The sequence below is a fragment of the Danio rerio genome, chromosome 2 (assembly GCF_049306965.1).
Source record: "Danio rerio strain Tuebingen ecotype United States chromosome 2, GRCz12tu, whole genome shotgun sequence".
NCBI lineage: Eukaryota > Metazoa > Chordata > Actinopteri > Cypriniformes > Danionidae > Danio > Danio rerio.
Genome location: NC_133177.1, coordinates 34,949,216 through 34,967,576, shown reverse-complemented (window position 1 = coordinate 34,967,576; position 18,361 = coordinate 34,949,216). Strand labels below are relative to the sequence as shown.

Sequence of the window (18,361 nt, the reverse complement as noted above, 5' to 3'; positions counted from 1 at the left end):
AGACAAAATGATTAGCCAAGTAATGTTTAACAGAGAAAGGATTTTGTTTTTCATAGAATGTCCTATTTAATTTACCAATGTCTGTTTTTTCTCCTGAATTATTAGCCCCCTGTATATTTTTTCTTCTCCAATTTCTGTTTAATAGAGAAAATTTTCAAAACATTTCTAAACATAATTGTTATGATAAATAATTTCTAATAAATTATTTGTTTTAGCCCCGATTTTCCACTCGCAGATAAGTTTTGAGAAATCGCAGACAAATGCCCTAAATCATAGGCAAATCGGTGCTCGTTCACACGAGTAACTACGATCTGAGAGATCTGTGAGCTATTTGGCATGCTAAAAATCTGGACCTGTTGGCGATTTAAAATCATGCAGTGTGTTCTGACTGAAAATAACATTACCTACAGCCATTGAGAGAACAGCATCCACTAGTATAGTTATCAGGTCAGCGGGAGGTTGGGGGAGAAGTTAGAAGTGCTTATTTTGGTCTATTTAGACCCAAGAAATAAAAGAAAAACTAGTGGAAATTTGACAGGAGTGCCTGTGTCTGATGACATGTCATCTAAGCAATACCACGACTGGTCTGAAAAAGAAAAAAGTTGGAGAGAAATTGCTAATTCCCTTCAAAACCCAGGTGAGGAAAATAAGTATATTGTTAACCTCACTAAAGACTTTTTGCCCATTATGTAGTCATGACTACGTATAAGATGTACTATGTGACCTTGCATTGTTTATGTCACTTCTCATGCGTTTGGTTGTGAGACATTTGCAAACCGAGACAAAGTTCTCTGCGATTCTTCATATTGTAAAATTATACAGTGTGAAACCTCTGTCGCCGATCCATCTTACAGTGTAAACACAGCAGTGACGGAATGCTATCTCAGATGGTCATGCAGTGTGAAAACATCTGTGATGTGACTACTTTGAAAATCGTGCAGTATGAACTCAGCGGTAGTTAGGCAAGTCATTGTATAACAGTGGTTTGTTCTGTAGACAATCAAAGTTTGGGGATTAAAAAAAAGTATATACAATATATATATTTATAATAAAAATATAATAATAGTAATAATAAATGTAAAAAATTATAATATAAGTAAAAACTGCACAGGTCAATATTATTAGCCCTTTTTTGACTGGCTACAGAACTAAGAACTGTTTTCCAATGAATGAACTTATCTTGCTAATAAAATACCTAGTTTAATATTATTTACTGTCATCACGGCAAAGACAAAAGTATTTAGTTATTAGAAATTAATTATTAAAACTATTATGTTTAAAAATGTGTTTAAGTTCTCAATAAAACTCTCTTATAAAATAAGGTTTATTTTTACAGTTATTTATTTAATTAATTCTTATCTTGCGTGGTGGATCTGCAATAATTACAATAAATAAAATAATTATTTGTAACAGGATGCTTTCAATAAAATGTATTGCTTATGCCAGTGGTTCTCAAACTTTTCCCATCAAGTACCACCTCAGAAAAAATTGTCTCTCCAAGTACCACCAAAATGAGCAGTACTGAAAAACAGTAGCGTAGTAGACCCAGTAAAGCAGCTAAAGCTCTGCACAGTTTAAAAAAACATGGCAGATTACCTCAGAAATATAGGCTATATGTCATGTATGGCATATTCATACATCATTTTTGATCAATTTTGAAAATGTAGCATGTACATGACATATTTCATTCCTCTGCATACCACTAGAAGGAAGCCCGACTACCACTAGTGGTAAATGTACCACAGTTTGAGAACCACTGGCTTATGCAATTGTATTCCATAAATATATTTCACAAATGTGGACACGAAACCAACCAACCAAGCATCAAATATATTATAGAATTTAAATAAATACATTTAATCATCAATTTTAACATAATAATTCTTGTTCACATAAAAAAGTATTAAAAAAAATAAATACATTTTAATTATATATAAAAATATACAAATAAATAAAGATTAATATGATTTATAATATACAATATATAACCACCAGTAGGGTGCGATAAGCTTTAACAATGCAACTTGCCCTTAAACAGAAGGAAAACACTTTTTGGCTTCTGTTTTCAGGGTGACTCTTGATTTCAGCTTTCTTTTGAAACTTTTGTGACTGTGTGTGTGTGTGTGTGTGTGTGTGTGTGTGTGTGTGTGTGTGTGTGTGTGTGTGTGTATGTGTGTGTGTGTGTGTGTGTGTGTGTGTGTGTGTGTGGTCGCGATTAGTATACTCTGAGTTGACTGAACTTACTCTGTGAAGTGGTTTTGAACATACATACCTGGAGTAAGTAGGCTTAATCAACCTAGAGTTCATGGTTTAGCAGATGATAAATTGACCTTGCTTTATGAGAATACACCCCTGACATGCTTGAAAAAGACAAATACTGAAGAGCTGATAATTAATAGTAATTAAAGTGCAATTCTATTTGAAACAACACTGTCACTGACTCTTAATGTGCATAAAACTAATTAACATTAACCAGATCATTTAGTTAAGGAGAAGTAAGAAATATTGCTCAGCATATGAAATATGTAGGTATGATTAGGCTCACACGGAATCTGCACGTGCAGAATTCCGCAGATTTTCCACAGAATTCTGCAGATTTTTAGCCCATGATTAATTCTGTTTATTTACAGTTTTTCTTCAGTAATTTATTACTTTTTATTTCATATATTAAGGTTTTAGTTATAATACTCCGCTGGATACTCCCAAAATAATTCAGCAGAAATCCGCAGATTTTTACCAAAATTCTTCGCAGAAATAGCAAAAAACGTCCGCAGATTCCATCTGGCCCTGGGTATGATCAATGCTTCTAACATACATTTTAAGTAGCATATAGAAATGTTTCTGGAGTTACATAGACTAGACTTAGATTAGATTCTTCCACATGTACCCTCTCATATTACAGACTCCATAAACCAACTGTGACTTTTGAATTGAAATGTAACCTTTTTTTAGATTAGGTTAATGCATAAATTTATTAATGATCTTAAAATAATAATGGCAAACTAATCAACTTTATCTTTATTCTGCCCCTTATTCTGCTGCTATGTATGACAGTTAGAAGCTCTTCCTCCTGATTGGCTGCAGGAACAATATAACTGCAGCCCACAATCACAATAAACTCCCACTGCACCTATAAACTCCATGAACTTCAGCAGACCACAGTCACTCCACAACATGAAACAAGTGATTAAAAGCAGACACAAACTGACGATTGAAATAGTGGATGAACTCACTGTTATAGAAAGAGCCAGACAGAAAAAAGTGAAGCGCTTGATGTGGGATTTTGTCACGACTGTACCACTGTTGATCAACTTGTTGCTCGGGTTATTCTGGAAAAATGAAGAGAGCACAGATAGATGTGAAAAAAGCGTTTTTTTACTTTAGGAAAATGTACAATGTAGCGTTTTGAGCATTTACAATGTACACTATTTATCAAAAGATCATTTTAAAGAAACTAATAATATTCCGGAACAATGCATTAAACAATGCATAGTCCAGCCAAATATAAAATGTTACTCATTATTATTTTGAAACACTTGACTTCCATAGTATGAAAAAGAAATATCATGGAAGTCAATGGTTACAGGTTTCCAACATTCTTCAAAATATCCTCCTTTATGTTTAACTGAAGAAAACAAAATTAAACCGGTTTGAAACAATTGAAAAGGGAGTAAAGGACAGAATGACAAAAGTTCTTCAGCTCAGCTATCAAAATTGATAAATATAAGAAATGTTGGTAACACTTTATTATAATTGTCTGCCTATTATTTAGGTATTGGCTGCTTATAAGTTCTTGAATAGTACTTAAGTACATAAACTGCATGATCTTATTCTACAGTATATCCATAATCCTAACTAAAACCTAAACCCATCATAATAACTATCAATAAGCAGCAACTTGGGGGAAAAAACACAGTTAATGGTTTATTATATAGAGAGTGTACCTTAAAATAAATAAGTGTGCCTTAAAATAAATAAGTGTACCTTAAAATAAAGTGTGAACAAATTGTTTCTTAGGAACTAAATCAGAATGTTAAGGATAATTATGTTGTAAATAACTCTCAGTTTCTTGTACAGGATGAACATTTCACTTTATAAAACATCAGTGTATAAATATTATAAATTATTATAAATTAATATAAATTAATGTATTTATTTTATTTTGCCTGTATGTCTTTTGTTTCGACTCCTAAAGTGCAACTAGCACTTGATTTCACAGTTTCAGCTTAAAATATTCTTTATTGTTCTACCAAAGAAACAGTCATCTACATCAAGGGTTCCTAAACTTTTCAGCACGGGACCCCCCAAAAACAATGACCCCCGATATAGTCTGAAGTGGTTATAAATATACAAAATTGCATGCAGCAGTGTACACACACCAATAGGTCCAAGTCTATTCTATGATCTGGACCTTACTCTGAGACCTTCCTCCATGTTCGCGGACTTTATTTTTAATGTATGTGAGTGCCGTAAAGGTGTCAGAAAGTTTAACCTGGTGCCAAAAAAATCAGTCTGCTGCATCTGACACTATTGCTATGTATTTAATATAGCATAATCACTTTAATGGCTGCAATCAAATAAAAAAAAATTGAAAGGCTAATGGCTTTTTATTTGCATGTTGTTTTTTAAATGTAAGTATTAAATACTATTTTTTTCTTTTGCAAAACCCTAAAACTATAAAACTATTTGCAAAACCCTAAAACTATTTTAGTTGTTATTGTTTTGTGACACCCGGGTTGTTTTACATTTTGGATAAATTATCCCTTTGAGGGGGACCTAATATGCCAGTTTTTAAAAGATGTAAAATAAGTATCTGGTGTCTCTAGAGCAGAGATGCCCAAAGTAGGGCCCGCCAAAAATGCCCAAAACTGGTCCACTGTAACCTTTGATTTCGCCCACCATCCCATCTGAGAGGAGAGTGAGTATGATGGAGAGGGTTGGGGAGAATGCCTTTAACACAGAGATTGTACTTTCCAATTTGACATAGCCTTTTTTGTTTTATTGTTGAGCTACAAAAAAGCAAACTTAAATTAAAAGTTTCAATTAAATGTTGTAAATGAATCTGAATTTATAAAATGTAAATACTGTCACTAAAAAGATAAGACTATGCAAAAGACATCGCCGAGGCAAAAACTAGTGTAATGCTGTTATAAATTAGATTGTTTTGTTTTTACTGTAATAAGTTCATTATAAAATGTAAAAAAGTTAAATACTGTATAAGTTAATATAAAGCAATGTTTTCTAGTCATTTTTAAATATGATTAAATAAATTAGGAAATAACCCATTACAACTATATTTACCTTCGGCCCACCAGCCTCAATCAAGTCTTAAGTTTGGTTTTTGGCCCTTCATAAGAATATGTTTGGGCACTACTGCTCTAGAGTGTGTATGTGAAGTTTCAGCTCAAAATACTCAGCAGATAAGTTTTTGTACTTCTTTGAAACTGCCCCTTTTCAGCTTAAACCCAAATTGTGCTGATTTGATGCTGATTCGCTTTAAATCTAAATTAGATTGGGCTCCCAATCTTTTTTATTTGAAAAGAGGGTGGAGCTACAAACGTCTATGTGTCAGTATAGTGGCAGATTCAAAAAGGGACTAACGTTATCTTTGTGAAAAACTGAAAATGTGAAAACAACTGGCACAGAAGAAGGTCATCTATGGAAACTACAGCATTCATTTGGGCATCCTTAAACTTCTCATTTATAATGCCTCTTAACCGCTGACATTATCTTCAGCAGGTACATTGTAAAAACTGTAATGACAGATGGCTGCTTCTCACTTAGGGCTGTCTATGTGTCAGGACTCCAGGCTGATCAGCTGGGTCTGTTTTGTTTGTTTGTATTAGCCACATGGTTCTTTGTTTGTTTTCCTGATTGTTTCCTTCCACCCCCTTGTTCTCTTGAATTTAGTTGATTTGTTTCACCTGTCTTTGTTCATTAGCTCCCCTTCTTATTCCCCTTGTTTGTGCTGTTCTGTGCCAGGTTGTTGTTTGCTTCTAACCCTGCAACTTCAAATTTAGTTTTTTTATTAAACTTTTTCTGTTTGACTCCAGGACTCTCTCCTTACCTTCCCGACCTGTCTGTGTAGTCCCTGGCTTGGCCTGCCAAGCCTTTGCTCTATTGGTGCCTAAACTTATGATGTACTTGACACTGGTCAGGTTCTGACCATTGCTTGATTCCTCTCCAACCAGCTTCTGTCTCTATTGGCCAGCCTATTTTCCCCAACTATTCCAGCGACAAGTCTGCAGGTATTTTCTTTGGTCATTTTTTTTTCATTCTTTTGCCATAGTTTTGTTTTTTGTTAGACTGAGAAGACTGCATGCTGAAGAGTATTTTTGTTTCATATTTTTGACTGAGTTTTTGTATTTTTTTCCCCCCCTGAGACTGAGACATTGCCATTACAGGAATTGTGCTTTTGTTTTTGCCCTTTTTACTAATAGGCTGAACTGTCTGATTGCTGCCTTATATAATACATTATTTGTTTTCACCTGCTTTTGTTTTTTTTCTGTTTACCGGCCCTGACACTATGCTAATGAGGAAGAGATCGACTTTTCCCTTCTGAAGACACATACAAAGGAAAACGTCAATCAAAGTGTTTATGCAGACTGTTTTATCAAGTGTGATTACTTTTTTTAAAATTAATTTTCACCATTAGAGGCTGGCTATATTCACACACTGTATTTAAATCCCTTATAAAAGTGACTTTGGCATAATAGTTCCCTTCAAAAGATCAAACAGACCACAACAAAGGTGTAGATTTCTACATTAAAGGATAAAATCCATCTTCATTCATGAAAGTATTAACTATGATTAGCAAATATCCCTTCATTTCCCAATTCCTGAATCCTGAATCCAGCTAAAGTCTTTTTCTAAGGTCAGACATGAAGAACTAACCCCACACCACTGCACGCCTTTTTAAATTACAGCTGTTTCCCAGTCTGTTTACCCCAAAAAATAAATGCTTAGTTATGAAGTGTAACGAGATAATAGACATGATGCAGCATTAAAGGTTGAAACTATAAACTAATTTAGTCATCCCTTAAGGCTGTGAGTGGGATAAATAAATAAGGAAAAAAAGCCGAGAGACCTGGGAGGATCTGATAAAAGGTGTCATTTTACCTTAAGTATATATGCAGAGGATGATCAGCATTAAGAATTCAGAGAAGTGTATGATTAAGGAAAATAAATGTTAGTTTAAGGTAAAAACAAACTCCTACTGTACCTTGTCAAAAGCAGGGTAAACAGCTCGAAGTTCAGTGAGCCAGCCGTAGGGCATGTGGCCCACTGGATATGTAGCCGTGAGAACTGCGACAGCCTGGAAAACAGTAGAAACATGACAGTAACATTAAACACAGACAATTTCAACTGTTTACATTGAAGAGGAACAAAGCTATCTTTTTCAATAGGGTTATTGGATAAACCAGTCAGTCTATAAATGAAGCAATCAACAGCTAGGAAATGAGTTTTACTATTTCAAGTTTATATGGATCAAAGACAAAGAGGGGTATTCAAGCAGGAAAATGATTTGTATAAAAGTACATGTAAGATTTATTTATTAAAATATCCAAAACCTCTAGAACATTGCCATGCTGTATATTTTGCTGACTTATGTATTTTCATTATACCAAATGTTTCAAATAATGTTTGAATACAGAGAAATAAGCTATTTTAATTAGTGATACCAACTGTGTCAAATGTGGACATGCTAATAATGTCATACACACTCAATGTCTGGTTTGGTCTTTATAAAAAACAAGGAAACACCAAATATACTCTAATTTGTTGTGTGATTTATTAGACTGTACAGAGCAGCATTATAACACATCAAATGTATTTATTTACTATGATAAAGCAGCACAGCTTTTTCACCCACATGATCATGAGTAGAAGAACTAAACGTGGTTGACTGTGACATAATAAAAACTCTACTGCTTTTGATTAAACTTACATACCAGGCCTTCAAGCTACGTTAGACTGCATCCCTTTTAATTCTGTGTTTTTTTTTTTTTAGCAAAAATAAATTCCTACATTTTTATTTCACAAAAGCCTACAGAAGACACTCAATAAAGAGACATTTTGAGTAACAAACTAACTGAGGTTAAAACTAAAACATCTTATCAGGCAAATTTAAAAAAAGAATCACTTGAAGACATGATAAGGACCATAGGCAAGGCTAATGCTTATTATTTCAAATCATTTCCTTTCCTTCAAAGCACTGGTTTTTACTTATTCGTCAGCAAGTGGTCTTTACTTACAATTATAGCATATTTTGGGCATTTTAATACGTCTAAGTAAGCATGTTGTTTCATATTTATGTAATTAAAACGTTCTTTTAACATCTGATTTTTACAATAGTTACATTAAACATTTTTTTGTATTTAAAAAAACCTCTGCAAATTTAACATGATGTAAACACCAAAATAAGACATCATTTTTAAGTCACATGCAGCAGTGCTTTTCAACCACATTCCTGGAAGACCACCAGCTCTGCACATTTTCCATGTGTCCTTAACCAGATCAGATCATCAGCTCATTAGCAGAGACTGAAAGACCTGTAATGGGTGTGACAGACAAAGGAGACATCCAAAACATGCAGTGTTGGTGGTCCTCTAGGAATGCGGTTGAGAAACACAGATATACAGCTTCATTTTATTTTACTTTTAATAAATTTACACTGATTTACTGTCCACATCTAAGGGATCTGTCCAGTCTGTGGATTATATAATATAATGTAATATAATATAATATAATATAATATAATATAATATAATATAATATAATATAATATAATATAATATAATATAATATAATATAATATAATATAATTCTCCTCGCTATATAGTAAAATTAAAATGAGTTACATTTTGGTACACAAGCAAAAGTGGTGATACAGTAAAGAATAAAATACAAAGCTGTCAGTATTGTGTAGAGCAGGGGTCAGCAATCTCGGCCCTGGAGGGCCGGTGTCCCTGCAGGGTTTAGCTACAACTCGCCTCAACACACCTGCCTGGATGTGTCAAGTATACCTAGTAAGACCTTTATTAGCTTGTTCAGGTGTGTTTCATTAGGGTTGGAGCTAAAACCTGCAGGATACCGGCCCTCCAGGAACAAGTTTGGTGACCACTGGTGTAGAGATTCATACTGCCTCACAGCATTGTTTTACAGTATAATTATTGCATGTCTCGTCATGTGTTTGTTGTAGTTTTTTGTGTTGTCTAGTTCCCTCATTACCTGTGCCACGCCCCGTCTTTTGTCACCACGGTTGTTCATTGTTCCTTGTAATCGTGTATATAAGCCTCTTTGTTTCAGATTGGTCGTTGTTGTGTATGTAAAATGTTAAGTACTGTTAGCCAGTTGTTGTTATCCCTTGAATTCCTTAACCTACCTTGCCCAAGTTCCTGATTTGTTTAATAAATGTTTACTACACTGCTTGTAAATCCACCTTTTGCCTTTTCCTGGACTCCCCATAACAATAAAATTCATATTCATATAAATTATTTCATAAATTACTGTAAATACTTTTAATATTTTTTTTGTTTATACTGTAATATTCATGTACCATTCAAATTAAACACTATATTGAATTTCCATTTTTGTGGTCGACCTAAATTACCTGTGAAAAGTGTTTCCAAATGAACTTGAATTAAATTTATTAAACAAAAAATCCAACACTGAAATACTGTAAAGGTCTGTGTGTATGTGTGAGTGTATGTGTATGTGTTTGCCAGAGAGCACACTAACCTCTGTAGCAGCTGTACTTCCTTTGAGGTCCCTAGACACAAACAGGTTTACGATAGGTCTGCTAATCCGCTGTGTAGCCAGAATGAGAGCCAGTGGCCACCAGAAGCTTAGCATCTTTTTAATAGTGGCATCACCCTAAAACACAGAAGCAAACAGTATCGGAGGGCTGAAGGGGGACGGGCAAGAAGAGTACAGAAAACACTGAACAACAACATCAAGCAGTTTAATAGAGACTGAATCGCACAGTATAGTGCCAGCTGGAGTGTAAAGAGAGGAAGACGAGTTTGTTTAGATATAAGTTTTACAAGCTGTAAATGATTTTTTCTATATGCTGTACTGCTGTGTTTTCTAAGCGTGTGATGTGGCTCTGATTGCGAGGGCTTGTCAGTTGAAATGTGGTTGCCTGACCGATAACAATTTTAATCAACAGAGAGTTTTCTATATACACCACGTGACAAAAGTCTTGTCATTGATCCCAGTTGTAAGAGCAACAAATAATAACTTGACTTCTAGTTGATTATTTGGAAAAGTGTCAAAAGGTAGATTTTTTTTAATGATTCATTTGTTGAACTGCATCCCAATCATCACAAATACTGCAGAAAACCTACTAGAACCCGCATAGACCCATGATTCTCACAGAAATCAGTCAAGTTTGTTGAAGGAAAAGTCATGATTTGGGGTTACATTCAATATGGGTGCGAGAGATCTGCAGAGTGAATGGCAACATTAACAGCCTGAGGTATCAAGACATTTTTGCTGCCTATTACATTACAAAGCACAGGAGAGGGCAAATTGTTCAGCAGGATAGTGCTCCTTCTCATACTTAAGCCTCCACATCAGTTCCTAAAAGCAAAATAAGGTCAAGGTGCTCCAGGATTGGCCAGCCCAGTCACCAGACATCAACATTATTGAGCATGTCTGGGATAAGATGGAGGAGGTACTGAAAGTGAATCCTGAGAATCTTGATGAACTCTGGAAGTCCTGTGAGACAGCGTTCTTTGCCATTTCAGATGACTTTATCAATAAGTGATTTGAGTCATTGCAGAGATGTATGTATTAATTCCGTATTTCCACTGCTCCATGCCTTTATATTCTATACTGTACAGTATTTCCTTTAAGTGACGAGACTATTGTCAGATCGTACTGTCCTAATTATCTAAATTAAAAATAAAGGCATGATCATATTTTAATTTGGTAAAATAAATGTAATCTAGAGGCCTTTCATACAGTATAAGACACTTCTAATACAAAATGATCAACTAAAGTCAAGTAATTATTTGTTGTTCTGAAAACCTGGATAGACGACAAGACTTTTGTAAGGTAGTGCTGTCTATCTGTGGACATATCCGTGCAGTGCAGTAAAGCTGCAACAAGAAAGAGTGTGTTTAGGACAGGTGCTTTTGTAACCCCCATAAAATAATGAATGGGAGTAGATAAAACAGATAAGATAGATAAAATAGATAAGACAAATAAAATTAGATAAAACAGATAAAATAATAAATAAATATACACCTCATCATCATTATTAAAGTGTTAAAGTGTTGATGCTAAAATAAGTATTAAAATAAAATGTATAAAAAATGTTAAAACATGTATATGTGAGTTATAATTCTCTGATTGGGTGTCAGGCTGTCAGCAGTCTTAAGTCAGCAAATGAGAGCGCTGGATGCTCATCTCCGCCCCCTTGTGGTTGCGGATATTACTAAAGCATCGGAAGAGACACACAGCGTGACAGAAAGGAAAACCGAGTGATTATAAAGTAAATATAGCAAAAATACATAAGTTAAAACTTTTAAAACCAATATAATGTTAAAAATATAAGTCTATAGCACGAGGATGGCGAGGGATTGAGTAGATATATGCTGATTTGAGCGCGATGGATGCATTTTGACTCGGTGAGTTCATCATTAGCTTATTGCTAAAATAATAGAAACATATTGAGTGACAACATGTTGAATGTGATAATATTTTATTAGTTTCATGTTTAAGAAGTGATAGAAAGTTGTATTTTTCTGTTTAATGGAAGAATTATCCATTATCACAAGGTTATAAAACCGCATGGTGTTTTATTATTTACTACAGCTCACAGACATCACTGTGGTCACGTGTACCTGATAGGAATTAAAAAAAGAATACATTAGAAGAACAGGTAACTGAAATTAATGTTATTTGTTATGACAGTAGTTTTTGTATATGTTTTGTGGATGTTTTTATGCTATTTTGTTCTTTATGTATATATTTTTTATCATATTGTAATACTGAATATTTGCTCTGGTCTGTGAAAACAGGCCAGGTTTTTTTTTGTTGCTGGATTTTGGAATTCTTGCGATTCTCGGTTGATGGCGAGCCTCCCAAGTGCAGTTTCAGTGGACCTACAGGAAAGGACTGACTTCTAGGGAAAAAGGACACTTGCTTTTTCACTATTTCCCTTCACTCAAGTAAGAGGATTTGATCCTTAAGACTGTTTGTCTTTTTTTTTCCAAGAGGAGGACATTTTGTGAGTACCCAAAAGACAGTTGGAAGTAAATAATTCATTTATTTTATTTTGATCTTCCTGGATTTGAAACTTGATATATTTGGAAAGATTTTATTTGGTTACATGTAACAAAACAATTTGGAAATTGCTGATTTATTTGAACTCTCATCTATTTGTTAAATTGTGAATTTAACAAAATTTACAGCGTCATATAAAGGGTGCACCCGGGGTATATTTTTAATTAGTGTTTATTTTATTGTTATTTCTTTTGTGTGTGTATTTAATACAGAACAACGTTGTGCAACATACCTGTTTGTCTCTGTGAGTTACTCAGCATCACCACTACCTCCTTTCCCGTTCTTAGTAATCTTCTGATTTTAATTGTTTGGTCCTTTAAGGTTTAATACCCGTTACAAAGTGGCGAGCCAGCCAGGAGGTGGCGCTGTTGCTGAGTATTAATTACATTCTAAGCCATTATTTTTGCCTACGTTGACCAGTAACAATTGACAATGGATATAATAGAGGCAGAAGGGATTAAAATTCCGAACTCAGTGATCATTAGCGGATTAACACAAGACAAAAGTGATGATGAGCTGTTTGATTTCCTAAAACAATATGGTTCTTTTGCCAAAACAGTTTTTATTAGTGACAAGGATTCTGAGTTTTATCAAAGTGTTATACTTGAATATACCAGTGGCCAAGCTTTGCATTCTCTAGAGCCACAGCTACCTTATACTCACCAGCTGTCCAGTGACCCAAGTGTTACTTACCATGTGAGAGCATTATCTAGTGTGTTTACACAGTATAAGGGAACCAGTGTCACAAAGTCATACCTGGAGGGACTGAAAGAAGTAGCGAAATTGAGTGGGACTGATTTTGAGATTGTCTTGAGCCAGATGCTGTCACAAATGACTGCTGAGCTTACTCCAACGTCCGCTGACACAGAGGCTGATGACGAGGATCTGGATGAACCGCAAGCTCAGGTATGTCCTGAAGAGAGTTTTACCCCAGCCCCTGTCAAAATTAGTCAACCAGATGACTCACTGTCACAGCATACCTCTGCTAAACCAAATAAGCCCCCCCTCTTAACCTCTTCAGAGGTGTTAAATCCACCTGAGGTTCAAAAACTCGTAATTGAACATGTGGTGAGAACTGGTGAAGTGGCTACTCAAGGACTTATGCAGCAAAGGCTTAGGGTATTTTCAGGAAAATGTCCCAGACCCGGAAGTGAGGTCGATTACGACACTTGGCGCTCCAGTGTAGAGCTAATGCTGAAAGATTCCACCTTATCTGATTTGAACGTATCCAGGAAAATAGTAGACAGTCTTTTACCACCCGCAGCAGATGTTATAAAACATCTTAGCTCTGAAGCTCCATCATCAGCTTACCTTCAGTTGCTGGATTCTGCTTTTGGAGTTGTTGAGGATGGAGATGAACTCCTTGCAAAGTTCATGAATACTCTGCAGGACGCTGGTGAAAAGCCATCTACTTACTTGTACAGATTGCAGACAGCTTTAAGAGTGACAATAAAAAGAGGTGGTGTCTCACCTGAAGAAGCAGATCGGCATCTTCTCAAGCAGTTCTGTAGAGGCTGCTGGGATAATGATCTAATTACTGACCTGCAGCTAGAGCGAAGGCGTAATAATCCTCCTTCATTTGGGCAGCTTCTACTTATGTTACGCACTGAAGAAGACAAACACACTGCAAAAGTCACTCGTATGAAGCAGCATCTTGGGTCTTCTAAACCAAGAGCAGTAATGCACTCGCAAAGGACGTGGGTTTCTTCTGAGGTGGAGCAAGGAGAAGTTTCAAACATGGTATCACTTGCAGCTGAAACTAAGGAGATCAAGAGACAGATAGCAAAACTACAAAGTCAGTTGGCTAGCCTTGTTCCTGCGCATAAAACCCAGAAGAAAGCTTCACAGCAAGCAGTAGTAAATAAACAGGACAAAAAGAAGTCAGATACTGCTAACCAGTTAACTAGGGCTCCAGTTAGCCAAAGACAAAAGGACAGGCCTAGACCATGGTACTGCTTTACCTGTGGTGAGGATTGTCATATTGCATCCTCTTGCACTTCTGAGCCAAACCCCACACTTGTTAATGCCAAGCGTAAACTTTTGAGAGAAAAACAGCTACTATGGGACTCTCAGAACGCCAACTCCAACCCTGATTTAAACTAGAATCAGTCCTTGTTGTGGGACAGACAGGGGCTGAGTTGGAATCACAATGTCCCAATACTAATCATGTTTTTGAAAAAAGTCAGGTTTCTAAAGTGCAAAGCACTAGCTTGCCAAAGGGGTTAATAGGTGCTATGAGCATTGCTGAAGTTACTATAGCCAATGAAAAATGCAGCTGTTTATTGGATACAGGCTCTCAAGTGACAACAGTTCCAAAGTCCTTCTATGAACAGCATCTCTCAGGATACCCAATTAAGTCCATTGATGATATCCTGGAAGTAGAAGGCGCAAATGGTCTATCTGTTCCATACGAAGGCTACATAGAAATGGGAATTACCTTTCCAGAAGAATTACTAGGAGTGAGCGTTGAAATACCTACAGTAGCCTTAGTAGTTCCTGATGTAAAAGCTCACAATCAGTCAATGGTTCTTATTGGGACAAACACCTTGGATGTTCTCTATAAGAAGTATTTAAGTGCTGATCCCCCAAAATTTCAACCTTGTTCATATGGTTACAAAGTGGTACTTAAAACTCTTGAAATAAGATGGAGACAAAACACAAGTGGTGTTCTTGGCCATGTACGATTGAGGAGTCGAGCACCCAAAGTTTTAATGGCTGGTCAGACTGTAGTGGTGGGAGGTTCAATTTCAAATCCATGCAGAATAGATCAGACTATACTTGTGGAGCACTCACCTGATTCGTCTCTACCTGGAGGGGTGTTTGTCAAGCGGTGTCTTCTTAATCAGTCTGAGAACCAGATGAATAGTATACCAGTTGTGCTTACCAATGAGACAAATCATGACATTACTATCCCACCCAGATGTGTGATCGCTGAGCTCTATGCTGTGGACTCTTTACAGCCTCTTTCAAAAACTTCCAATAGTAATGGAGAGGGTGATTTCACTCTGAACTTCGGTGATTCCCCCTTACCTCAGGTATGGAAGGAGCGCATTTCTAAAAAACTCAGAGAAATACCGGAAGTGTTCAGTCATCATGACCTAGATTTTGGCCACACCCAGAAAGTGAAGCATAGCATTAAATTGCACGATGAAACTCCCTTTAAACAGAGGGCACGACCTATTCATCCACAAGATATTGAGGCAGTTCGTAGGCATCTACAAGATCTTCTTGCAAGTGGAGTCATCCGGGAATCAGAGTCACCTTTCTCTTCCCCAATTGTGGTGGTGAGGAAGAAGAATGGGGATGTACGTCTATGTATAGATTATCGCAAGCTGAATATTCAAACAGTGAGAGATGCCTATGCATTGCCGAATCTTGAGGAAACATTCTCGGCTCTGACAGGATCTAAATGGTTCTCTGTCCTCGATTTAAAGTCTGGGTACTACCAGATAGAAGTGGATGAGGCAGACAAACCCAAAACCGCCTTTGTCTGTCCGCTGGGATTTTGGGAGTTTAATCGCATGCCACAGGGTGTAACGAATGCCCCAAGTACATTCCAAAGATTAATGGAAAAATGTATGGGGGACATTAATCTGAAGGAGGTACTTGTTTTCTTGGATGACTTAATAGTTTTCTCAGACACATTGGAAGAACATGAGACTCGACTATTAAATGTCCTGTTTCGTCTAAAGGAATATGGTCTGAAACTCTCCTTGGAAAAATGTAAGTTTTTCCAGACTTCAGTCCGCTATTTGGGACATATCGTGTCAGAGCATGGAGTGGAGACTGACCCTGAGAAGGTCCAAGCTTTAAAAACCTGGCCTGTACCTAAAAACCTAAAAGAACTTAGGTCTTTCTTAGGCTTTGGGGGATATTATCGTCGTTTCATCAAGGACTACTCTAAAATAGTGAAGCCACTTAATGATCTGACCTCAGGATATCCTCCGCTAAGAAAGGGTGCCAAGAAGTGTAACAAAGGAAGCCAGTACCATAACCCAAAAGAGTCCTTTGGTGATCGATGGACGCCTTCTTGTGAAGAAGCATTTCGAACCCTTATAGAAAAACTCACTTCTGCACCTATTCTGGGATTTGCTGACCCCAAACTCCCTTATTTTCTCCACACTGATGCAAGTACAAAGGGACTAGGGGCAGCACTTTATCAAGAACAGGATGGGCAGATGCGTGCAATAGCATTCGCAAGCAGAGGGTTGTCTCACAGTGAGTCTAGATATCCTGCTCACAAACTTGAATTCCTTGCCCTAAAATGGGCAGTGACTGAAAAGTTTAATGACTACTTATACGGTAACCATTTCACCGTTATTACAGATAGCAACCCTTTGACTTATATCCTCACTACAGCAAAATTGGATGCTACAAGTTATCGATGGCTGTCAGCTCTTTCCACCTTCTCTTTCAAATTGCAATACAGAGCTGGCAAGCAGAATGTAGATGCGGATAGTCTCTCAAGGAGACCCCAGGAACCCATTCCTGAGACTGCTTGGTCCAGTAAAGAGCAGGAAAGAATCCATCAATTTGTACAACACCATCACCATGATGCTGCTGACATTGTTAGTGCCCCAAATGATGTAGTTCATGCTATTTGCGAAAAGCACCTTATCAATCAAGACGCAGCTTCTGGGGTTGCACTGGTGGGATCACTTGCACTCTGTCCTGATGCTATACCTGATGAGTATGGAGAGGATTGTAATTTAGATGGATTACCTGTTATGCCTTACCTACCACATGAGATTGGTGAAAAGCAGAGAGCAGACTCAGTCCTTCGAGAAGTCATTTTCCACTTGGAGTTGGGGGAGAAACCTTCTCCTACAGTGCGAAAAGAGATTCCAACTTTTCCTCTTTTTCTAAAGGAGTGGAATCGACTTGAGTTGCGAGATGGAATACTCTATAGAAGAAGGCAGGAAAATAATTTACTCACTTACCAACTAGTACTCCCTGAGGAGTTAAGACCCTTGGTGATGAGCAGTTTACATGATGACATGGGTCACCTAGGGATTGAGAGGACTGTAGATCTGATTCGATCTCGTTTCTACTGGCCAAAAATGGCTGCAGATGTGGAACGAAAAGTCAAGGAGTGTAGTCGCTGTGTGCTTAGGAAGGCACAACCCCAAAAAGCAGCTCCTCTGGTCAATTTTCATGCCACTAGGCCATTACAGCTGGTGTGTATGGATTTCCTTTCATTGGAACCTGACAGGAGTAATACCAAAGATATCTTGGTTATTACGGACTTTTTTACCAAGTATGCAGTGGCTTATCCTACACCTAATCAGAAGGCTAAAACAGTAGCAAAGTGTCTTTGGGAGAACTTTGTCACACACTATGGGTTTCCTGAACGCTTGCATAGTGACCAGGGCCCTGATTTTGAGTCACATGTCATCAGAGAGCTCTGTGAAGTGTCAGGCATAAAGAAAAGCCGAACAACTCCCTATCACCCGCAGGGAAACCCGGTTGAACGCTTCAATAGGACCCTGCTGGGCATGTTGGGTACTTTGGAGGAGAAAGATAAAGCCCATTGGAAAGACTTTGTCAAGCCACTTGTCCATGCGTACAATTGTACGAAGCATGAAGTCACTGGGTTTACTCCTTATGAATTGATGTTTGGCAGACAGCCAAGATTGCCTGTTGACCTTGCTTTTGGTCTGCCTCATCATGGGAAATCAGATGTCATTCCTCATTCAGAGTATGTGAAACAGCTGAAATCACACTTGAAGGAAAGCTATTTGCTTGCTTCACAAGGTATGTTGAAAACTGCTGAAAAGAACAAAACCAGGTTTGACAAATCTGTCACTCATTCTTCTTTGGAGGTCGGGGATCGTGTCCTGGTGCGAAATGTCAGACTGCGTGGTAAGCACAAGTTAGCGGACAAGTGGGAATCTGAGGTGTATGTGGTGGTAAAGAAGGCTGGCGACTTACCTGTCTACACCGTTCATCCTGAAAACAGTGAAAGTCCCCTTCGTACCCTTCATAGGGACCTCCTTCTTCCTTGTGGTTACCTGCCATTGTCAAACAGTTCAAACCCCTCCCCACCCAAAAGGTCAAGACCTAGAAC

At 37.1% G+C, this 18,361-nt stretch overlaps 1 protein-coding gene across 1 annotated transcript in view; it reads right to left on the bottom strand.

Annotated features, from left to right (window-relative positions):
- ankhb (ANKH inorganic pyrophosphate transport regulator b) overlaps positions 1-18,361 on the bottom strand; it is a 48,700-nt gene that overhangs the window by 9,193 nt on the left and 21,146 nt on the right. The window contains 3 exon segments of the mRNA NM_194370.1: positions 3,234-3,329; positions 7,223-7,315; positions 9,742-9,876. Coding sequence (NP_919351.1) covers positions 3,234-3,329; positions 7,223-7,315; positions 9,742-9,876 — 324 coding nt within the window.